Source organism: Macaca fascicularis, chromosome 15 (genome assembly GCF_037993035.2).
Source record: "Macaca fascicularis isolate 582-1 chromosome 15, T2T-MFA8v1.1".
NCBI classification, from domain to species: domain Eukaryota; kingdom Metazoa; phylum Chordata; class Mammalia; order Primates; family Cercopithecidae; genus Macaca; species Macaca fascicularis.
In genome coordinates, this window is record NC_088389.1 from 100,737,634 (window position 1) to 100,762,618 (window position 24,985).

Below are 24,985 nucleotides of genomic sequence, written 5' to 3' on the forward strand. Positions count from 1 at the left end.
TAGAGATTTAGGGAAACAGATTTTTCTGGCTTTCCTAACAGCCTGGCCTTACTCCTGGACTCAGATAGGAAACCATGGAGCTGGGCTGAACAGACTCATGTGGCAGGATCCAAGCTGTTTCATAGTCTGTATTTCCCTCCAACACCCAAGGCCTGGCACTTCCTTCCAGAGGTTAATTTCTCTCTCTGTGGCCTCATCTGCCTCTCATGAAAGTGGACTTTTGAGAGTCTGCCTTTCTCCGGTTTGCCACCTGTGCTGCCCTGACCCCCATAAGCCTGCTTTTACTCCCTGTTCAGTCTGTTGCTCCTCTTCAGATTGGCTCTGTGCGCCAAGAACACATCTGTGATTTCATTTTTATACATATCCCCCTGGGTAATTTAAATATAGTTCTTTTCCTTCTACCCATAGGACTGCAGCTTAGGCTGGTTCTTGGGCCGTGTGGAGTAGTGAGGATATGCTATTCCTCAGCCTTTCTTTCAACAAACATCTTTTGAGCGACTACAATTAGCCACGTATAGAGATAGCACAGGAGCAGATACAAAGATAAAACACACTTGCTCTGCTTTCTGCCCTTGAAACTCAGCCTCTGTCGCAGAACACAGAGGCATAGACAAAGTCATTGTCATACAGCGTTCTGTGGCATGAATGTTTATGTCTGCCCCAAACTCATATGCTGGAATCCTCACGCACAAAATAATGGCATTAGAAGTGGGGGCCTTTGGGAGGTGATTAGGTCTTGGGAGCAGAGCCATCATAAATAGGATTTAGCACCCTTATAGAAGAGGCCCAAGAGAGATCCTTGCCTCTTCTGCCATGTGAGGATACAGTGAGGAAATCGTTATTTGTGAAGAAGCAGACCCTTACCCAACACCCAGCCACCAGAACTGAGAAATATATTTTGGCTGTTGATAAGCCACCCAGTGTACACTTTGTTATAGCAGCCTGCACAGCCTAGGACACAGCATCATACACGCTGCAGCACAGACACACCAACAACATAGGAGAGGGGCCCTTTGAACTGGGTCTTGAGAAATGAATAGAAATATATTAGTTCGTAGTAACTAAGTACCACAAACCAGATGGCTTAAACAACAGAAAAAGTTATTGTCTCACTGTTTTGGAGGCCAGAAGACCAAGATCACTGGCACTGCTATCAGAGGGATTGTTCCTTTTGAGGGCTGTGGGTGAATCTGTTTGATGCCCCTCTCCAAGCCCCTGGTCTTCCTGGCCTCAGCACTGCCTGTGGGTAGAGGTAGGAGGCCAGGGACCTGGGAACTGGACATTTCAAATTTCTGCTCAACTTTCCCGTGTTGGGTGGATGGCATCAAGGTTGTAAGGGCTTTGGTAGGAGCTAGAGCTGGCTCCTACCCCAGCCCTGTACTTTTGAGCTAGTCACATCAAGTCTCTGAGCCTAGTTTCTTCCTCCACGAATTGACCATGGAACCACCTGGCACATTACAGACACTCAACAAAACATGGTAGTATTATCACTGTGACTGGTCAGCCCAGAAAACCTCAATTTAAAAAAAATTGGAAGATTGCATTCAAGCTGTAATGAAGGATGTCTCACTCCCAGCTAGGATCCGGAGTGATCTGATGAAGAAAAGATTAATGGTAGAGAGAAAGCATCCACTGAAGTATCTATTTCCTTTAAAATGCTCACTCTAGAAGATGTACCTACTTTATGGGTTCAGTCATTTGAGTGTGGCAATTTGAACAGTGGGCTATATATTTTGTAATAAAAGGAGATTTGTAAGGACTGACTACCCCTTGGGCCTTGGTGCCTCATGGGAGATGATCCAAATCTGTAGCAGGCACATGACTACTCTTTGGGAGTAAGAGGCCAACAGGGCTGGACAGTAACCAAGGACCATCGCTGGCCTCGGGGCAAAGCCTTCAGATATGTCCTGCTGGAATACAACTACGGAGGTTACTGGCAGGACAAGCCCAGAGCCTGGAATGATTTTACCAGCTCGTTTTTGCCTGATTGTGTGTAATGAGTGGGGGCCTGTTGGGTGTATGCAGAGAGAGAGATGACACAGAAGCAACACAGACCACTGACTGTCGGAGTGCATATTTCGTCTTTTCTTCTGAATAAAATTAGAATAAAGTTTGTAAAATTCACAAGATATGTTTAAAAGTTTACTGGAAAACACAAAAATTTATATCAATGGGCCAAGGTAAATATATCAATATTTATAAATCAATGTACACATTTAATGTAATTCCAATAAACAGGTCAAAGATTTTTTTAAAAATACTGAGTGTAGAGTGACAGAGATAGAGGTGAGCCCATATAAAGTACATCAGACAGAGACAGAGAGAGAGAGAGAAAGAGAGAGGGAGAAACACACAAAGACAAAAATCCAGAGACAATGGCTTGGCATAGATTAAAGGAGACCCAGGTATGAAGAAAAACAGATTACATATATGAGATAAATGAGAACGCAACAAGATATAATAACTACAAAAGATGTTACCAATTGTATTATTAATTACATCTGTGCAAGACCTAGAACATGTGAAGTCCTTTCCATGTTTCCAAATACTGGCCAACTAGGAGGTGAGCTAATTAATGGCTTCTCATCCCATCCCTGACATTTAGAGACATACAGCCTTGGTTAAAAGTCACCTAGACCTTTTTGCCTCCATTTTCTCTACTGTAGAATGGGACTGCTCCTGTGTACCTGGCTACCTCCTCTGGAGGAGTGAGCAGTGAGGCACCCTACTCTCTGTCTCCATGGTTCTATCATAATGCTGCAAACTTCAGCTCAAGAATTGAATTGAACCTCCCAACAGGTTTTGTTCTACCCCGCAGAGATTTGAGTATATTGTTTTAGTTTCTTGCTGGCATCTGAGACTCAGGAGCTGTTATAGACATATCTGAATCTTGGGCTTCTTTTGAAACATGAGCAGATGGGGTAGAGATGGTTTCTGTAATACCCTTTAGTTGGGCTTACTTACCCCAGTTAACCACAGTCTCCATCCCTCCCTATTTCTTCCCTGTAACCAGATCACTCCATTCATTTAGGTGACTTCCTTGGCCTCTAGACTTTTTATATTTACAGTCTTTATTCTATCTCATCCACATATTTTATTGAAATTATTGTCCCATGGGTCAGTCTCCTGTCTCAGCAGCAGAGGACGTGTCTTCTTGACCTCTGGATTTCCAGCCCCTAGCATAGTGCCTGGCTCACAGTAGGTGCTCAGGAAATATTTACTGAGCTTATCATAGCATGACACTGTGTGAGAATAACAAGTAAGGAGAGAGAGCAAACAGAAGGGAAAGTGGGCAGTAAAGACAGCCTCTGAGATTGGCCTAACCTCTGTAGTGCAGGCAAAGGTACAATCATAAACGCTGGTTTTCTTGCTTTCTTCCTACAGATTTGCTCACTCCCTCCAATGCCTCACCTGGCTATGTGGGAAGACACTGGATAGAGAGGAGCAGCAATACTTCATCTTCCTCAGCTTGACCCAGAAAGTTAGAAGCAAGAACTTGGTGATCTCCAGGCTAGAAGTGGTACAACGAGGAGCAAAGTCCCTGGTGAAAGTTACCTGGAAGGAGGCAGGAGCAGATTGGCAAAGAGCAGAGAGGATGGGCAGGCTCTGCGAGAGGTGAGCATCATGCAGGAACCCATAGAGAAAGCATGGCGTGGTGCCTGTGTGTGGTGTAGGCAGCCCTCATTAGGAGAGACAGGCCTGTGTAAGGAGGAAGCATTTAGGGGCAGCATAGTGGATAACCAGGAGGGGTAGGCATCTGGGATCAAATCCTTGCTGCATGCTGGCTGGATGTGTGACTTTGAGCAGGTTAAATGACCCCCTCTGGTCCTGTTTCCTAGTCTATAAAATGGGGAGAATAATGATATTCACCTCTTAGGGATATTGCATGTATTAAATGAGATAATGCATATTAGGTGCCTGGCACGTGTTTACTTAGTGCATTCTATATTAGTTTTCTATGGTTGCCAGAACAAATTACCGCAAACTGGGTGGCTTAAAAGAACAGAAAGCTTTTCTCTCTCAGTTTCAGAGGCCAGAGCCCCAAATCAAGGTGTCTGCAGAGTACAGTCTTCTGGGGCTCTAGGGGAGAATTTGTTGTCATTCCTTGGCTTGGGGCTGCATCACTCCAATCTCCGACTCCATCTTTACATGACCACCTCCTACATGTGTCTGTGCCTTTTCTTCTGTCTCTTATAAGGACACTTGTCATTGATTTAGAGCCCACCTGGTAATGCAGGATGATTTCCTCCCAAGATCCCTAACTTAATTAATTTTGCATAGTCCCTTTTTCCAAATGAGGTCACATTTGCAGGTTCTGGGATACAGATGTATCTTTTGAGCCACCATTCAACCTATTACAATACCTAAGTACTGAGTGCTTTCTGTAAGCCAGAACTTGACATGCGTTATTTGATCGGTTGCTTAAGCTAAATCTTGGAGAATAATAGAGTTCTGGGTTCCTTGGGGCCTGATCCTGTTTTCCCAAGTAATAAGAGGATACCAGGTGGGTACCATGTGGGTGCTATGATTAGTGACCAAAGGAAGTAGGTTGACGTAATTTCTAGATTCCCTGGATTCCCTCCTCAGTCCTTTCCCCTGCATCCTGACTTAGGCCACATACAGTATCATTTCCTTTCTCTGCAAAACGTCTGTGGTAGGCATGGTTGTGCTGTCAAGATCCCCCTTCAAGAAAGGACTTTTAGTCCCAGCGGCTGGGAGTATTGTCATCCGCCTTCAACTTCTGATCCTCCCCAGTGCAGAGAGCTGCCTCACTGGAGATCACTTCTGTCCCAAGGTAGGCCACCGCCAGTGACAGATGAAGACAGCACTACAAATGCCCTTTCATTTCAGCCTAACATGAGACAAGTTGGATAGGCTGTTTTAACTCCATAGTTCCCTGGAGGGTTGATATAAGCTTTGTGGGATTTGCATTGCAACTTTAATTCTCCCTCCACCCATTCCTGCTTCCCTCCCTCCCTTCCATGACACTGATCCCAAGGTACTCCTGATTAAATACCCTGCACATTAAACTCCAAATCAGAGTCTGCTTCCCAGACGTTCTAACTTGTGCCAATGTCTAAGGGTTGTATATTCTTGGGATCAAACAATTATATGCAAAATAGAAAATTTACTCTGAGTTTTTACTTAAGTATAGTGATTCTGTTCCCATAGGTGGCAATACACAATGTCACCTTAAGGTTGTAAATCATATTTTAAATTTTGAGGGGATCTCTTTAGGGTTTTGAGGTTTTGTATTTTCCTATGACTTAGAACATATGACATGAATCGAAGGCAATTCTAAAACTTTGAAATACTCCATAAGTATCTGGAAAAAGGAGCACCAGTTTGATTGTTGCTGAAAACTTGTTTGGTTGAAAATAGTGTTTTGAGGTTTCAACTGGATATATAACTGTCTGAATTTTTAGTTAAGTAATGTGATGAAATGCATCAGATATTTAACACCATCTGTGATCAAGAAGTCAAAAAAAGAATATAAGACCCAAGTGAGAGGGGCTCCTGTACTAGTTGAGAAAATAGGCTTTTGGAATGAAGCAGATCTGGGTTTGAGTGTTGTCTCTACTGTCCACTGTCACTGAACTCTGCGCCTCAGCTTCCCCATCTATTAAATGGGGATAATAAACATATTTGTCCTATAGAGATTTTGTGAAGCTTAAGTGAGATTATCTACATAAAACATTTATAATGGCAAACACAATAAATGTTATCATCACTACTACCTGAGGCACACATTAATGAAAAAATTTTAGATCATTTGAATCATTGTTTACAGAAAACACATGAAAATTTGCTCCTACCTTTAAAAAAGGATTCCAGACATATTTTGCTTATTAGGGAGAAGGTCACTAAATTTTCTGATACTGAAAGTGACATCTGAGTGAAGACATCATTAGGCCGTGAGTTGTGTGGCTCTTTGTGGAAGAGCATTTTGAGCAGAAGGAACAGCCAGTGCGAAATTCTGAAAGGATAGCTGGACTGTGTTTGAGGACAAGCCAAGAGGTCCGTGTGGCTAGAGAGGAATAAGCAGGGTGGTTGAAGTCAGAGAAATAAGAGGGTGGGGCCGGGTGCAGTGACTCACACCTGTAATCCCAGCACTTTGGGAAGCCAAGGCGGGTGGATCACGAGGTCAAGAGATTGAAACCATCCTGGCCAACATGGTGAAACCCTGTCTCTACTAAAAATACAAAAATGAGCTGGGCATGGTGGCACGCACCTGTAATCCCAGCTACTTGGGAAGCTGAGGCAGGAGAATTGCTTGAACCTGGGAGATGGACGTTGCAGTGAGTGGAGATCGCGCCACTGCACTCCAGCCTGGTGACAGAGTGAGACTCTGTCTCAAAAAAAGAAAAAGAGAAGGAAAGCAAGAAAAGAAAACAAAGAAGAGGGTGGAGCAGGTCTTATAGGGCCTGGTTGGTCATCATGAGGACTTTGGACTTTACTAAATGACTTGCGAACTTGTTGGGCCTTGAGCTAAAGAGTGACGTGGCCCAATTTCTGTATTAAAAGGATAACCCTGACTAGTGTGTTCAGAATAGAGTAGGGTGAGCAGGGTAGAAAATGAAGGGAGACCGTGGTCAGGAGGCCACTGCAGTGTCCCAGGCTGATGGTGAGGGTATCTTGGACCAACCAAGACATCACCACCACGGGCGCGGAGCATGGTCAGCATCTGCTGTGTTTCGAATCCTGAACTGATAGAAATTGGCAATGTCTGACAGGAACAGATGAGCTGGAGATGGCTCCAAGTTTTCTCTCCTGAGCAACTGGAAGAAAATAGTTCTTTTAACTCAGATGGGGGAAGACGCAGGGGAAGGACGGGTTTGGGAAGAAATATGCAGCCTTCATGTTGGGACCCGTTAAGTATGAAATAGCTCTGAAGCATCCAATTGGAAATGTTGAGGTGGCAATGAGATCGAAGAGTCTGGCGTTGGTGAGCAGTCTGGGCTAGAAATATAAATGTGGGAGTTATCAGGCTATCATTGGTATCTAAAACTATGAGACTGGAAGAAAGCATTGAGGGGCTGGATAGTGAAAGAAATAGGAGTGATAGGGTAGAACTTGGAGGCACTCTCGTGTTAAGGCGTTACAGAGGTAACAGCAAAGAGGCTGAGAAGAAGCGGCCAAGAAAGACCAGCGGTCTGGAAACCCAGCGGTCTGGAAGCCAGGTGAAGGCATGGGAGCAGGTTGAAATGATGGCTCAACAGGGGTTTGTTAGGCCAGTGGTCCTGAAAGTATTGTCCCAGACCAGCTGCAGCAGCAGCAGCCTCTGGAAACTTATTAGGGACGTGCAGCCTCTCAGACCCACTCCAGAGCTACTGGATCAGAAACGGAAGGTGAGGCTCTTCAGCAGATTCTGATGCAGTCAGGTTTTAAAACCACTGCCCTCCTCACAAAATTGCCTGCACAAAATCATAAATGGGAGAAAGGGGGAGGAGGAGGAAGAAGAGGAGGGGAGGAAGAAGAACTCTTTACAGGAAGAGAATATTGTTGGAGACCCACTTAGTGCCCAAAGCAAACAGGTTCCTCAGAATTAACTGCCTCCAACAACCCCCTCCCAGTTTAAAGCCTCCCACTAATCAATCTATCATGGCTCTTTGGAGAGAAGGAATGCCCCCATTTCACCGGACGGAGGGAATGCTGAGCACCAGGCATGCCAGACATTCCACCGGCTAAAAAAAGTGGGGGTGGTATTCCAGGGTTAGCTTTGCTGGACCGTAAATGCCGAAACTCCTTAGATATAAAGCTTATTCCACCCAACCGTTTCCAAATTTTCCTCCAGGCTGTCCTAGGAGAATTCCACCCTCCTTCATTCTGGGGAGAAGAAGTTAAAATTAGGGCCAGCCCTGCGGGACTGACATGCCAGATGCAGGGAAGCTGTCCCCAGAAATAAGCGAGTTCCCACCGCGGCTGGGCGGGGCGGGCGCCTCCGGTCCCAACCCAGCGGAGGGACTCCTGGAAGGCCTGCCCCTTCCAAGTGTCTGCAAGGGCTCTGGTCCCAAGCTTTAAAATCCTGAGCGAAGGCACTGCTGGCCGACCTCTCCTCTCCCAGCCAGTCGTGGCTGGCCTTTCAAAGTGTGCAGTTGTCTCCTCCCTGTCCAGCCCCACCGTCGCCCAGGACCAGCTGGGCCGCGGTCTGACCTGAGGCTGCTGCTCAGCGCCGGGGCGCTGGCGCTCTCCATTCGGGCACCTTCCAGCAAACCACTCAGCTCCGGGAGCCGCTCTGCAAAGTTGGGCAGCTCAGAGCACAAGCTTTACCTCTCGACTTCTCCCTTCCCGGGTCCCCGGCGCCCCCGCCTCCCACGATCCCTTTCACTAGGAGCAGCCTGTCCCAGGGGGCTGGCAACTTGCACCTCTTCCTAGTCATCCTCCCTGAAACGCGACCATGCTGTTAAGGGGCGTCCTCCTGGCGTTGCAAGGTAAGGCCGGGACCCCGGGACAACCCCGGAGACGCTCTGACTACTCGCCTCCGCTTTTGCTGCCCCCGGGGGCCCGGCTCATCGTGCTGGGCTGGGCCATCCGAGGGCGCCTCCCGATCCTCCGCAGCCGCTAACTCCCTCCGCTGGCCAAGCGTGGGGTGGGGGTGGGCGTGGGGTCGCTCAGCGGAGGGGCCCGGGGATGCTGGGGGACAGGTACTGCATCCCTCTCCCACCCCCTCCCGCTCGTCTTTCCCCTACTTTCACCAGGTAGTCCCCCTGGGGTCCCCCGAGTTGGTTCAAACGCTCCTGGGGGGAGCTCGAACTGAAACTCGCTTTGTGCCCGCAGCCCTGCAGCTCGCCGGTGCCCTCGACCTGCCCGCTGGGTCCTGCGCCTTTGAAGAGAGCACTTGCAGCTTTGACTCCGTGTTGGCCTTTCTGCCGTGGATTTTAAATGAGGAAGGTAAGGGGGCTCAGTGGAGAGGGGCGCGAGGTGAACTTTCTTCCTTGATGGCTTGCTTTTTTTCCCACATTGGTACTGTTATCTTGGAGTTAATTCCCCGCGGCAAGAAAAGTGTGAGTCATGGATCCTCCTTCAGGCCCTCAGCTGTGCTGCAAGGGATGGCCGAAGCAGGCACGGGGCGGGCGGGAGGCAGCCCTTTGTTTACCTGGCCTATGGGTAGAAGCTTAAAATTTGCGTCTCACCCCAGCACTCCTTAATGGAAGGGAGAAACTGAGCACAGCTAATGATTGTTCCCCACCAGCTATGTGCCCTCTGCAGGCCAGCAACCTTTCTGGTCCTCAGGAGACATGTCTGTGAGTTGGGAAAAGTTGGATGGGACTAGCTCTCCTTCAGCTTTGCAGAAAAGGTTCCACAATTCTGTGATGGGACCTCAGTGCTAAGACATCAGGTCTGCCTTAATCCTGACAGCGTTTTTTGCTGCATGATTTCATCCTCACACTCGTGTTTATAATCCTGCCCTGGACAAAAGAAACCATGTACACTGCCAAATGCCTGGGGTCCCTGTCTCACTGGTGGGCATTGTCTTACTACTCTATACTGTTTGGGTCCCGGACAAAGTTGAAATGTGGGGTCTTCTGAAGTGTCTTCTTGCCTTCATATAGGTTTTTTTTTTTTTTTTTTTTTTTTTTTTTTTTTTTTTTTAAGTGTGGTTCTCAGTACCCAATAGCAGGCGGCACTGGGTATCCCTTCTCCTTTCCTTTCTCTCTCTCTCTTTTGTGACCACCAGTGAAACCTGCTGCCCACAGACTATTTGGATTGGAAAATAGCCTTCTTTAAAAAACATAGTACCCTAGATGAAACCAGCTCACCTCCTTCCCCACTCAATTGCCCTCAGGTCCCAGATCCTCCCACCTGGCTGCCTGGGGGAGGATGGAGTCCAGAACCCCTGGTTAGATGTATGAACTGTCACCACAGCTTACTCTGCCCCAGGCCTTTACTCAGGGTTCTGCATACATTAGCTCCTCTGACCCTCACAGGTAGGTGATGTTGGACCCATTTTACAGAGGAAGGAATCTCAGCCATAGAATATTCAAATGGCTAGTCCACATCACAGTGTCACTGAGTGGCTAACTCTAAGTGTCTAGTTAGGAAGAAACAGGAAGGAACTGGTTCAGTAGTAATCTCCATCTTTATTGCCAAGTCTTGACTACTACAGTCTACTTAGGAGTGGCTGGGAAAAAGCAATTCCTGGTTTATTATTCGAGGGATTCCTGTCTTGCTGATGGCTTTAGGAAAGTCTCTGTAATCTCACCACTCACCCTTTCCCTATACTGGCTGTATGGAAGCATTGTGGGAGATGGCCTTAGAAATGCCACGAGACTGGCTTTGGAGAACACTCTTCTCCAGCACGGGGCTTCTCAGACCTCAGCTGCATCAGAGTCACCTGGTGGGCTTGTAAGACACAGATTGCTGGGCCCCACTCCCCGAGTGTCTGATTCAGGGGGACTGAGAATTTCTAACAAGTTCCCAGGTGATGCTGATGATGCTGGTCTCGGGACCACACTTTGAGAACTGCCGACTTCCACAGTACATGTACACACACACACAACCTGTGCTGTTGTTGACTCTGAGTAGGGCGAAGGAGCTACTTGCAGGACTCGAGAGTGAACAGCTCCTTAAGTCTTGTTCCCTAAGCACTTGGCTTGCCTCATCCTAGTGCTGGCCCTGAGAAAAGGAAATCAACATCATTCCTTAAGCCAGGAGCCTTAGTTAGTCTCTGAGCCCCTGCCTCTGGCCCTCTGTCAGGATGGGGGGCCCCCTCACAGCCTGCCTCTGGTCAGTGGGCATGCCACAGCATGCTTAACACAACTGCCTCCCAGACCCACAGGAAGTCTCTCTGCTGAGTTGGCACCTCTGCCCTAGCACGGCAGTTAAACCATCCCCCTTCAGGGAAAACAGGAAGACGCTTATAGAAAAAGGTGATTACAGTTTAATAGTATAATGAAGGCACTGTGGCTTTGCTTTCTGCATTCTTTCTAACAGCTACTGCTTTCCAGCTCAGGACTGGGACTACTGGGTTGGCTGGGGGAAGTTAATTTATTCTCCTCTGAGCACTCCAGGGTGGAGCAGGCAGGTTACGCTCCAGTTGTTTCAGCTTCAGTTTTTCAAAGGCCAGAACTTGGACGTAACGATGTACTCCAGGCTCCAGGGCAGTGAGGTAGGTGTGTGGCAGTTGCTACGGTTGCCTGCTAAGAAGACATCACTAAGAATTTCCCTTATAAGCCCATTTCTAGGTTGGTAAATTAAAGATAATAAAATTCTTCCAGGCTGAAATTTGGCAAGCTGTTCACAAACTTCTCTGCAAATGCACTTCTTGCTGCAGAAACCCTTTGAAACTGGTTCCATTCACCTTCATGTACTAGTTCCACCATAGAAAGTAGTGGGTTTCAGAGACTTTTGCCCAGATGAACTTTTTTTTTCTTTAAGTTATGGGATACATGCGCAGAACGTGCAGGTTTGTTACACCACTATATATGTGACATGGTGGTTTGCTCCACCTATCAACCCATCATCTAGGTTTTAACCCCACATGCTTTGGGCATTTGTCCTAATGCTCTCCCTCCCCTTATCCCCCACCCCCGACAGACCCTGGTGTGTGAAGTTCCCCTTGCGTGTCCATGTGTTCTCACTGTTCAACTCCCACTTATGAGTGAGAACATGAGGTATTTGGTTTTCTGTTCCTGTGTTAGTTTGCTGAGAATGATGGCTTCCAGCTTCATCCATGTCCCTGCAAAGGACGTAAACTCACTCTTTTGTGTTGCTGCATAGTATTCCATGGTGTATATGTGCTACATTTTCTTTATCCAGTCTATCATTGATGGGCATTTGGGTTGGTTCCAAGTCTTTGCTGTTGTAAATAGTGCTGCAATAAACATATGTGCCGGATGCACTTCTTATATGTCCATGGTCAGTAGGTTAGTTTATAGTGGAGAGAACAATGCAAGAGGCCAGAGAAGGGAGGTTAGTTGGGACACAAATCTGCAAATTAGGATTTCATCACAGGAGAATCAAATCTGGAGGTAGTTGGAAAAGTCGCCTTGTCTCTAAATATCTCGTTTGCTGCCTGAAATAGTATCTGAGGTTCACGCCTTTGATTTGGAGTATTAAGTCCCTAGATATCCCTGATTACAGTTCCAGTGTCTCTATTTCATGGCCACTTTAAAATATGCTTTATCTCCACTGGGCACAGAATAGGTAAGTTTTGACCAGGCATTGTGTTGGCTTGGGTTATTTATTTCAATGGCAGGTTCCCCCAGGGAACGCCAGGTGCACTAGTACAGGGGATCGGGCACTGAAACCCGGTTTTGTCTACTTTCTCATTTTGCCAATGGTTGTCCTGTTTTCTTGATCTCCCTCTATTCTTTTTGTAGAATATTTTAATTTTCCCTAACTTGTCAAGGGAAGTGATATTATCAGACTCAAATTAGAACTCACTTCTAAATCTTAAGTTTGAACTGAATCCAGCAAAGAAGTCATCTGGTTTTGTTTGTTTTTTGTTTTGTTTTTTTGAGAAGGAGTCTCACTCTGTTGCCCAGGCTGGAGTCCAATGGCGTGACCTCGGGTCACTGCAAACTTCACCTCTCAGGTTCAAGTGATTCTCTTGCCTCAGCCTCTCGAGTAGCTGGGGCATGCACTTGTAGTCCCACCTACTCAGGAGGCATGTGCCACCATCCCAGGCTAATTTTTGTATTTTCAGTAGAGATGGCGTTTCACCATGTTGGCCAGGCTGGTCTTGAATTCCTGACCGCAGGTGATCCACCCGCCTCGGCCTCCCAAAGTACTGGGATTACAGGTGTGAGCCACTGTGCCCCGCTAGGGATCCATTTTATCCTGTGAAAATCTTTCTCCATTCAGTTATCCTGTAAAAAAAAATCATCTTTATTCACAGCTCAGAGGATCTGGGAACCCCTTTGAGCAGTGGTCCTCAGCTGAAATCCAGGCTGCTTATTCCATTTTCCTGATGCCAGCTGCGGGGGCAGAGGCCCTTTGCCCTGAGGATTCTTGGAGACCATGCAGTTGGCCTCGCATCCAAACAGGCACAATTCAGAAGAATCATTGAGTGGATTTTGGCTTCATTCTCATTTTTGGACATCGTGGCTTAGCACCTTTAACTGAACTCTGTGAGGAAGCCTCTCAAGGAGCTGAGGCAGGGGGAAGCCAAGTCTAGGTGTTACCCCTTAATTAGGAGTTTGGAACACTCAGCTACCTGGAAGAAGAAAGTAGCTGCAGAGATGTCTCAGGTGAAGAGGAGGTAAAAAGAGAAAATGAAAGTATTTGTTATAGAGAAGACCTACATTGTTTTTCCATAGTAGGAGTCAGGGCTTGAGAAATCGCCTAATACAGAAAAAGGCTGGATGGCTTTTGTATCCAGGAGTGAGTGATAGCATCTGAGGCAGGCAAGTGGGCTACAGGGTTGGGCATCACAAAGGGGTGGGGTGGGGGCACGGTAGAATGTCCCGAAATCACGTGTAAATACATGTGTGTTTCTCTCTCTGATACCTTCTTCCTTCACCCAAACTTGTCCCTTCTCTTTTAAGGACACTCTTGGCTCCTTGGCCATCTGCGTTTCAGTTCTGCACTCAGTCATGTGCCAGTTATTATTAACAGTGATGAATCCTGCCTGATATTTCTTGGGGCTGGAGCCACAAATCTGGCAAGGATCCCAAGTTCCTGGGAGAGGACAGCCAGTCTTCTCCTTCCTGCAGACTCCTTTCCTGACTTCGGAGGGCTGATTCAGCATCCCACCCTGACATCACAAAGTTCAGAAGGCCAGGGACGAGTTATGCTCATCTGCGTGGGGCTACTTGGTCCTGCGTTATGTCTGCAGGTTGTTCTTAGAGCTCTCTAAGCAGAAGTACAATCCTCACATTGTATGGGGGCTGGAAATCGGCACGAATCAGGGCTGTTCCTTGACACCCTCTGGGAGAGATGGTCGACTCCAGAAATGTGACCTAGTTACCCTGGCAGTATCACATGCCATTTCCTGCTGCTGCCCTGGCTGTGACCGCTGTCAGGTTGAGCATGGCTGTGCTGTGCTGTGTCTGAGGGCAGCCTTGCTTCTGCCTTGCTTCCTGGGAACCCAGATCCTAGAGCTGGGCCTTGGAGGTCGTCCAGTGCAGCCTCCTCATACACGGACCAAGTCAGGCAGCCCTTGGACAGGGCCTCAGCTCCTTGGCTCTCCACCAGTTCTTTTTCCTCCAGCATTGGAGGAAAAATCCCTGTCTCCACTTTGGGTTCTAAACTCTGAAACTTTGTTGTGTTGGAAACTCTTCATCAGAGAGCTAATTATATTTCAGACATGTGGAAGAACTCAGATTCCAAAGATGCAGTGTTTGGAGCCTACCAAAGCCACAAACACTACATTTTATGCCATACCATGTAACATGTATTCACTCTTTCAGATGTATAGGGATCCCACCTGTCTGCGATCTTCAGCCTGTAGAAAGGGGCCTGGCACATACCAGGTGCTCCGTAGATATTTGTTGAATGAAAGAACCTGTTAAATGAATGTATTAGATCACGAACATATCCTTAAGCATTTTCCTATGTGCTCCTGGTTCATTCTGCCCCTTTAAAGGTAGTTCCTTATCATGAAGAATGGCTTAAGCCTCGTGGTTAATATAAGCTCTGAAGCTGGGTAACTTGGATTAGAATCCAGGCTCTGCCCTTTCAAGCTGTGTGGTCTTGGGAAAGTTATTTATCCTCTCTATGTCTCAGTTTCCTTGGGTATAAAATTGAGACAGTAAAAGTACCTATCACATGACATTGTTGTGAAGACTATATACATTAATACATTTAACACAGAGTGAGCACTTTATACATGTAACCTGATGTTATTCTTACTCTTACTTGATATGTCTTTTATCAACATCATAAACTTTATAAAGAAACATTAGTTTTTCTAATTCAGACAGCTTTCCAAAAGAGCTTTTGGGGAGCTAAGGAGAGTGTAGTTTTCTTTTGCTTATAGTTATGCCATCTACTCTTCATTCCAACCAGAGAAAGAACCTTATTTTTCATATCATTTGGCTCTAGTTTAAGCACTGGAGCCTCATCTCACTTTTGTGTGGCTGAACAAGGTGTGGATATAAAGTAATAACACTGAGTTTAACACTTAGTATATAGTCTCTCCCAGCAGATGACACGTTTTTCTCTATAAATTGTTGGTTGTTGCCAAGAATGCTTTGCTTCCTGCTTCATTATTCTCCCATCCCAGCCTGCTAGTGCCTCAGCATCAAACAGCTCCATTAGTGATGGCGCTGGTGCCTTCTGTGATCTCTCTCTCCTAGGTTCTTGGACAAGATCCTAACCCTTGGCCTTCCTGTCAATCAGTCTGGGTTCTTGAGTTCCCTTGCCTGACCCCTCCACTTGAGATTTAACTCACCTGGGGTGGTAATATCTGCCTGCTAATCCCTGCCTCTACTGGCTTCTGTGGATGTAAGCTGTGTTTGGGCAGTCTCCTCCTTATGAAGACCAACACCCCATCTGGTTTCCTCCCTACTCAAATTAGAGTTGCTGAATGGGAAGTGGCTACCCAAATCCTGGCCTGATCCCTAATAAGACACCTGGGAATTTTTAGGATGTTTCCCTTCCCATAATTGCAGAAGTCAGCTAATATGTGGGGAGGAAAAAAATAATTTTTGTCAGAGGACTTTATGCTTTTGTTGCCATCTTCAAATCTTTTAGCCTATAATTACCATGTTTTGGTAACTTGTATCTTGGAGTGTAATATTCATTTAAAAATTTTGGTTCTTAAAATAACAGAACCTCTTTGGTAGATCACCCCAGCATCAGTCTTACTTCTGTCTCTTATCAAACAATATTAGGTTTTGAAGAAGTTGAGTGAAATCCATTTATGTTAGTAGAGGTGATGGGTATCCCAATAAGTGGAGCTAGAAGGTAGTTAAACTTGTCTTGGACGTCCTTGTTGGTCAACCCTGATTTTCATGTCTAACAACTATCCCAGCACTCTCCTTCAATTTTTCTTATGTTTTTCTTAACTAACTAAATCATATAAATGTAGTTATGCATTCAGGTCTAGGTTCTTGGAGTGTTTGATTACATATCCATCTATTTAATGTATATTTACCTATCTAGATAGATAGATATAGTTTCACCTATGCAATGGTTCTCAGCCCTGGCTGGAAATTAAAACAGGTAAAAAAAAATATTTTAAAGCTATATCCAGGTCTTACTCCAAGAGATTCTGATTTCTTTGTCCATAAATGGGACCAGACTTGGCATTGTTAAAAACAACACACACTGACAGACTCCCCAGGTGATTCTGATGTGTGTACATGGTTGAGAAATGTGTATTGGAATGGCTTTCAACTCCCCAGCTTCTCCAGATGTAAGAAAGAAGAAATGCTCTCATCTTAAGAATCTTTTGATGATTAGCAATTACCCACAGGCTAATGTGCAAAATGCCTTGTTTGGCATTCAGGGCCCTTCACAGTTTGCTCCAAATTATGTTTCTCCTCTTCCCTCCCATTAATCTCTAATGTGCTGTTCATTCAACACGCCCTTTACTCACTTGCTTCTTGTTCTATTTGCAAAGTTCTCTTTAACTGTATAATGCTGCTTTTCTATTCTCCCATCTCATGCTCATCTATTTAGGTCCCACCTATGCTTTAAGGTCCAGCTGTTTCTTAAAACATGCCATAACTTTTCCGGATGGAAACCCTCCCTTCCCATGGCTCTCTTCACTTTCCACTGTGTAAGTCTTCTTATTGGCATCTCCTGATAAGAGTCTCCACCCTGTCACCTCATCAGACTGTTATGTCTCTGAGAACAGGAATTACATCCTCCTTACAATGCCTGACAATATGTGGCATCAACAAACACTTTGAATTTAACCAATCTCTAAAGTCATTGTTGAGATTGATAGAAAAAAAATTAAAACGCTTAACATTTTTTTCCTGTAGTAAAAGAGGTTGTGTTTAATAATCCTTCCTACCATGAGACTTCAAAGAGTTTGAAGGCTTGTGTTGTAAATTCCAAATATAACAGCAAAGCAGTATTACAGCTTGTCTCACCAGTACATGGCCTGTTTCATCCCTAACTTGCCAATGGACAAAAAGCTATTGGATTATTTACCCATCAGAGCTGCCTAAGTCCCTTGACTCTCTGCCATCACAAACAATCACAATGCAACCTTGAGAGTGGCGCTGCTGGGTCTGGAAAGTATTTTTTGGCAAAGGATGACCAGACTTTGAACTAGCAATGGAGAGTGGGTGTTTCTGAGGCACTCGGTTATGAGATGTCCATAGTACCCACCTTGATGTTTAAAAGCACATAAGGATATTTGTCTGCTCTGGGAAGAAGTTCTCATATATGGTTATGACAAATGGAGAAAGCAGAGGATCAGGTTTGCAAGTCAGTGAGATCTTCCAGAATATTTGCTTTCTCTACTTTGTGAGAAATTTGCATGTGTTTTATGGGATTCTGAGGCTAAGAATAAGATAATAAAACAAGTGGCATCATTACCATAATTTCACTGCATCATGAATAAATAATATGTTTTACAGAAAAAGCTACTGCAGACTATTCACACTGTGAACAAGCATCTAAGTGTCTACTATCCATCAGGTTCTATGTTAGTAGTTGGAGGACATAGTACATGAGTACATGGTCCATAGGGTTCACAGTCATGGTCCCTGCCCTTGGTGGTGGCCCTAGGCCAGTAGAGGAAACAAAAACCCATAATTGTGGTAGAAAGTAAAAGGAATTGTGTGCTAGTCAAGGCTTTTCATTTGATCAAGGAGTGAAGGAGGTATTGGAAGGTTATCAGTTAGCTCTCACAATCAACAGGAAGAATAGAGAGCAACATTTGGGCAAGAGTAATACAGAGATGCAAGGTGTAGGCAAGGTACTTCTGGAAGAGGCATTTGTGTGACTTTATCACTGGACATTTGTTACTTCACTGCTGGACCTGCCTGTTCATTCAGTAGCTGTGAGGAGGCTCCCTCAATTTGAGGCAGACAGAATTGCCAATGGGGAGGCTAATTAGGAGGCTACCCATAGATCTAAGGAAGAGATTACGAGGGCCTGAATTAGGGCAGAGGTGTTAGGCATGAAAGGCAAGGGGTAAATAAAGCAACTTAAAGGGGATTAAGTTGGTAGGGCTTGAGTACTGATAATGATGGATAGGAGTAATGAGTCAGAGGAAGAGTGACTCTGAAATTTCTAGTTTGGGCAGCTGTTTGGTTGATGGTGCCAACAGTTGGGAGAGTTTCAAGAGGAACTTCATGCTTAGGATAGAAAAAGATATGATCAGTTCTGAGCTGCCTGGGACACATCCAAGTGGAGATTTCGAGCAGGGCATTCATGTAAGAATCTAAAGGTCAGGTATAGTCTGGGCAGGACTATGGTAACCTTCAGCAGAAAGGCAGTGGTTAAAATTATGAGCAGAGACGATATCACCCAAGGAGAATGAATAAAGTAATAACAGCAGGAGACTAAGAAAGATGCCTTGAGCTCACATTTAAGGATTAGGTGTAGGAAGGAGATGGGGACATGAAAGAAACAGAAGGAACTGGGTATGTATGAGGAGAATTAGGAAAGTGAAAGATTGTAGAAGCAAAGGAGTTAGGAATTTCAAAAGGAGGATGTGATCAGTGGCGCCCCATGCAGTAGGGTGGAAGAACAAATGGGAAATGTCAATAGTTGGTAGAGACTTCTCAGCAAAAAAAGTTTAGATGTGAGAAGAAAGGGCTTCAACCGTACCTACAAAGAAACTTTGAGATGAAAGTTTTTATTTTTGTTTTGTTTTGTTTTGTTTTAGGAAGGGGAGACTTGAGCTTGTTTCTATAGTGAGGGGAAGGGACCAGCAAAGAAAGAAGATTGAAAAGAGGGGGGCTTCTTTGCTAGCTCTGGATTAGATCCAAGTTCCACTTTGATGGTTCAGAAACCCTAAGAGCCTAGGAATTCCTTTGTCCCATGTAATTCCAAGTACCCTCCACTGAGTGGCTCGTGGGCACTGGAGTGTCAGCTTCAAATGTGTGAAATTTTATTTCTACTGTAAATACAAGGGAAGTAGGAGCTTGGGCTGAATCTGTGGTAATTATGATGTGCCCTGGAACTTACTCATTAAAAACCAAAACCAAGGCCAGGCATAGTAGCTCATCCCTGTAATCCTAGTACTTTGGGAGGATGAGGTGGAGGACTGTCACTCTAAGGTCAGGAGTTCAAGACCACTCCTGGAGACTTAGCGAGACCCTGTCTCTTTAAAAAAACAAAACAACACAAAAAAAAAGTCTTTTATAAGCTGCAGGAGAATGTTTTAGTTCTATGCAAATATTACTGTATAATATGTTCTATTTCAAAGTAGTTCCCAGTGAGACGTGCTCAGTGAAACTTAATGAGATAGTCATGCAATAGCTTCCTATGCAGCCCGGGTCTGTGATCTATAGGGAGCATTTAATAGTGCCTGCCAAGCAGATTTACTTTCATCATCTTTAACTTTCACAACAATCTTGAAGGTGGTTATTATCAGTATTTTACAGATGAGAAAGTGTGAGACACAGACAGATTAGGATAATGTGCCCAAAGCAACTCAGTTGGAGGTGGGAGAGTGGGGATATCAAGCCAAACTCACCTGGCTTGAACTTCATGTGGTCCTAATTCACTTGGAGTTGGATGATGCCTTTGTTCTTCCAGAGGTCAACACCAAGAAAGTCAGACTTGCAACCCATATGCTTCTCTACAGAAGATGGGGAACCTCTGCCCCCATCATCAATGTTGATGATGTCCCAACATTACAACTCCTTCCCTGAGTTCTAGGCCCCAGCTACAACTAGTGCATCTCCCGGGCAGTGGCGAGCCTTTGTAAGACATCAAGTAGAGACAGGGAACTGTGGTTTTTACTAATTTCTTTTCCATAACAGATTAGAGTTTGCTCTTGGAACCATTTGAAGGATTCTCCTCTCAGTCCTCAGCATAATCTTGGAAGAGAACTTCAGGGAAATTTTATAGCTTGACCTAAAATACTTTGGCAGTCTTAAGGAGTATTCCTAAACTTTAAGTTCATCTATTCCTACTGTGAAAGAATTGAGAGAGTACACAAATAAATGTGCTTTTGCAAGCTGGTTGCCCTTCTAGACAAGAATTTTGGTACTTCTTCATTCTATTACTCTTAACAGAATGGCAATGTTTCTATACAGTCCTGTGATATATAACTTTGCTAGACACTTAGAGAAATTTCCATTCCTTATTTGAAAAACTTTTGCCTCACTGCCAAGGAGAGCTGAAGTGTTATTTGGGGCTATGCTTATAAAGAGGATGACTTTAATATGCTTTTGCTTCGGTGAGGAGCTGACTCCTTCATTTACCAATATTTTATAACCAAAACAATCTAATCCAAAGCTGTAACTCAGCAAGTTTTCTAAATGTCTACAGATTTCTTCTATTTCTGTGACTTTATTAAAAGTGAATAATAGGGTAGACTGTTGGAGAATTTTCTTTTGAAGTATATTTTGATCCTATATTAGCTAACTTTAAAGTATAAGCTCTATGGAAAGAAACTCTGGTTTTCCATTATAAATCCTGAAAATTGGCAACAGCCATCTGAAATCCCACTGTTGTTTCTAAAAATCTTTTTTCTTTTTCATAAATTCTGATGAGGAAAATGTGAGTTAAACTTTAGTATCTTTGTTGTCAACTTATGTTGTCAATATAAAATAGTTAAACTACTTATACATAGTTCTATACTGAATATTGCATAATACAGGATAAGTGATATTGGGGATAACACATCTGAAGATGCATTGTATTGGCACAAGGTGTGATTCATTTTCTCTTGGGCTTGTGGACTAGGACTTAGAGTACTTGCTTTACAGCAGGGGGTCCCAACCCCCAACCCCCAGGCCACAGATCAGTTCCAGATACCAGGAGCCCAGTCACACAGCAGGAGGTGAGCAGTGGGCAAGCAAGTGAGGCTTCATCTGTATTTGCAGCCACTCCCCATCACTTGCATTACCTCCTGAGCTCCACCTCCTACCAGATCAGCAGCGGCATTAGATTCTCATAGGAATGGGAACCCTAAGTAAATTGCGCAGGTAAGGGATCTAGGTTGCTGCTCCTTATGAGAATCAGAATCTAATGCCTGGTGATCTGTCACTGCCTCCCATCACCCCTAGATGCAACTTCCTTTTCTTTTTATTTTATTTTATTTTACTTTTTTGAGAAGGAGTCTCACTCTGTTGCCCAGGCTGGAGTGCAGTGGCGCGACCTGGGCTCACTGCAAGCTCTGCCTCCCAGGTTCAGGACATTCTCATGCCTCAGCCCCCTGAGTAGCTGGGACTACAGGCACTTGTTACCACGCCCGGCTAATTTTTTTTTTTTTTTTTTTTTTTTTTTTTTTTTTGTATTTTTAGTAGAGACAGGGTTTCACCATGTTAGCCAGGATGGTCTTGATCTCCTGACCTCGTGATCCGCCTGCCTCGGCCTCCCAAAGTGCTGGGATTACAGGCATGAGCCACTGTGCCCGGCCCTAGATGCAACTTTCTAGTTGCAGGAAAACAAGCTCAGGGAACCCACTGATTCCATGTTATGGTGAATTATATAATCATTACATTATATATTACAATGAATAATAATAGAAATAAAGTGCACAATAAATGTAATGTGCTTGAATCATTCTAAAAGCATCCTCCCACCCCCTGGTTTGTGGGAAAATTGTCTTCCACAAACCAGTCCCTGGTGCCAAGAAGTTCGGGGACTGTTGCTTTAAAGAGTATTGAATTCAAAAGAAAATTCTGCTGTCAGAAATCAATCCCAGGTTTTTACACCATCCCCTATTAAAGAACATATCAATAATTACCAACGATGTCTTAGTTTCTGTCATGATCAAGTTTGATCCAAGTGGCCCTCTTGCCTATCAAGTATGCTATTACGCAGCTTTTGAGAGAGGATGAGGGTGACCTATATGTGTAACAGCTGAAAGCAGACAGCCCAGTTGCCTTAGAATATTCCTCAAGCCTCTTGTCTCTCCACAAACTCAGCTACTCACAATAAAAACTGCTGGAAGACGAAAAGGGTGCAAAGTTGTTTATATTTTTAATTAACCCCTTTAATTTGTCAAGATGGTTATTAGGAAGTCATTTGTACTTTTGGAAGCATATTCCTGTCATTAAATAAGTTTGGACACATTTATGAGCGATCTCTTGCTGAGCACAATATTAGCCTAGTAGTCTAAGAATTCTTAGAAAATTAATTGGTCTTGGAAAAATAGATAATATTTGCCATTATTTCCATCCTAATGTGCAGTGTATCACAGTCATGCACAAAAGGCACAGGGTTTTAGACTCAAGTGATTTAAAGACTTTTCCCTAGAGACATTGACAAAGGAAAAAGCCTAGAGAGAGACCATCTGAGATTTCGTTTCATTCTCCTTTAAGTTTCCATCACAAACCACCAGGTGTGCTGCAGAAGGACTTGCCATCCAGTACCCTCAGCTGGGAGCTAAGGATGATGCCTGGGATGTTTTATTTAAATATTTGAAAGTGGATACCTTGATAATCATTTAAAAATTTTATCCTCAGATTTCATTTCAGAGTTGCTGAAAATAAGCTCAAAGACCAAAGAATTTCTTTGTAAATGCAAGCATTTATAGGGCACTGCGTAGGCATGTTGGCATTGAACTTGAAGATTCAATAGGAATATGAATAATGACAATTATTTTATTGAACAATTATTGAGCAATTATCACCAAACACTGTGCTAAGTGCATGATATGCATCATCTCATTTAATTCTTATAATCCCCCAATGAAGAAGATGCTCTTCACAGATGAAGAAATTGGGATTTAGAATTTTTTTAACATTCCCAAAGCCATAGAGCACGTTATTGGTGGAGCCTGGAATTTAACCTAGGTTTATGTCTGAAGACTGAGAACATAAGCATTCTGCTTTGTCACCTCTCTGTTTACATCCTGTCTTGACATGGGGTCTCAAAGCGTCCTTGTGATAGAAATAATAATAGTTATAAAAATAGATATGGAGTGATTTCTTTTGGGTATATATTATTCTCAGTGTTTTATATTATTAATTAGTTTAATTAATAATATATCACCTCCCAAGGGCCTGGTGAGGGTGGGTCCTATTTTTATACCCATTTTATGGTTGAGACAGGTGAGACAGACTGAAGCCTGCAGGTCTTCAAGATCCTAGGCAGCATGGCTATATTTTGTAACAGATACCCTGGCTCCTGCCTGCTTTCTGTGAGGGATACAGCAATTTCAACATTCATTTCTTTTCTGCTGCACTTTGAGGCAAGAAACTTTTCTACTTGAGTTCTGATGTGAGTGACTAACAGAAGCATGTAAAAACATTAGTTCTCCTAGATTCTCCCATACACAGGGAGAATTGAATTTGTATTTGAGGAAATGAATTCTAACTCGGGAAAATTTGAAATCCATCATTTTCTTTAGAAATGGCACAGGGCCCTGGAACAACAAGAATTTTCTGCTTGGTTCCAAGTTCCAAATGAGATTAACTTGAGAACTCCTATGAGAGCCTCACACTCAGAGGATCCCCACGACTGCCCTACATTCTCTGGACAAATTCCAGTAGAACTGTGTTTCTTGATCATCTTGATGGGCTTGTTTTGAAAATGAGTGAAGTATCCTTATACAAAGAAAAATGAAAATGTAATATTTGCCTGCTTGGGTTATGCAAAAAGTCGTATGAACTCAAACAGATAGGGATGTGAAGCGGGAAACACCACAGAAGCCTGAGAACAGGGAAAATCCTTCAACCGTGGGATAAAGGCAGAGAGGTGAGATCAGTCTTCTGTCTTTCCATCCTGTAGTGGGCAACGTCTTTTGACCCCTGGCACACGAGCATGTGTCTCTCATTTAATTCTTACAACCCAGTGAGGAAGGTACTCTTTACAGATGAAGAAACTAGGGTTTAGAGAGTTTGTTTTAACATTTCCAAAGTTCATTCTATGGGACGTGAACATGTGCATTAGGAAGCCATAGGAGAATAAGGGCCTGTGTTCTATTATCCTTCTTGTTAAGCTCATCTTTCATGACCCCCTCCCCTCTTTCCTCCTCCTGTTGGCTCTTGGTTCTTTATGACTTGCTTTCCCAAGCCTACAACAAGTTATTTCCTCATTCATTCAGGTAACCTAGTGCCATTATCACAAAACCAACACCATGTTCCACAGTTCGAAGACAGTTTCAATAAAGTACAGGTAGACAGAAAGCTTCTGCCACAACATTCAGTTCTTTTTGGCCTCAATCCTTGAAAATAGATTTATTCATTGATTTTCCAGAGACAGTGTAATGGCTGATGGCTGTATTAGGATCTATTAGAGGCTAAGAGACTGAGATCAAAGGCTATGCTTGTGAAGCCTACACTGCCACACCCAAATACCCAATTCATTAGCTCCCTTGACTAGAGCTCAGTACACTTGATTCACTAATGAATTAAATAAGTAAAGGTGTGCACTAGTGCCATTTCCTACGCATGTCTGGAACCCTCTTCCTTCAGACCTTCACACAGCATTCTCTGTCTCTTCATTCAAGCCTTGGTTGAAATGTTAGCTTCTCTCTTGAGCTAAGATCGACCTTAATTTCAACCTTCCTCACAGTCACCTGATTGTAATTCTCTCACTAGCACATTGACTCTCTGATATCTTTCTTGTGGATTTAATTATTTGTTCATTGTCTATCAATGCTGCTAAACTCTAAGCTTTGTGTTTATTGTCTACCAACCCTGTTAAACTCTAAGCAAAGAATCCCTCTCACTTGTGTCACCAGATTCTCCTGTGCCCAACACAGTGTTTGGCACTGGAGAGACTCTCAGAAAATGTATGACAAATGGATGAATGAATCTTAGTCCCTGTGGCAATTCAGACTTAGCAATATATGAAGGCTGGCACCTTGTCAGGCTTTTTTAAAATGAAAAGAAATATCAGATGAGCTTGAGCATCATGGAGGCTTCCTGCATAAGTGATGTGTTTCCCTCAGGGATGTATCTAGGCAGAAGCAGTGAATAGAATAGATGAATTTTTCAGTTATGCTTTCATC

The 24,985-nt window shown here is 44.2% G+C and overlaps 1 protein-coding gene across 2 annotated transcripts in view; it reads left to right on the top strand.

The window, feature by feature from the left end:
• Nucleotides 1-8,048: 8,048 nt before the first annotated feature.
• MAMDC2 (MAM domain containing 2) overlaps nucleotides 8,049-24,985 on the top strand; it is a 177,494-nt gene continuing 160,557 nt past the window's right edge. For both annotated transcript variants that reach the window (XM_005581898.5, XM_045373130.2), the window contains exons 1-2: nucleotides 8,049-8,432; nucleotides 8,779-8,892. In XM_005581898.5, the coding sequence (XP_005581955.1) occupies nucleotides 8,399-8,432; nucleotides 8,779-8,892 (148 nt within the window). In that variant the 5' untranslated portion in view covers nucleotides 8,049-8,398. The remainder of the gene's footprint in view (nucleotides 8,433-8,778; nucleotides 8,893-24,985) is intronic.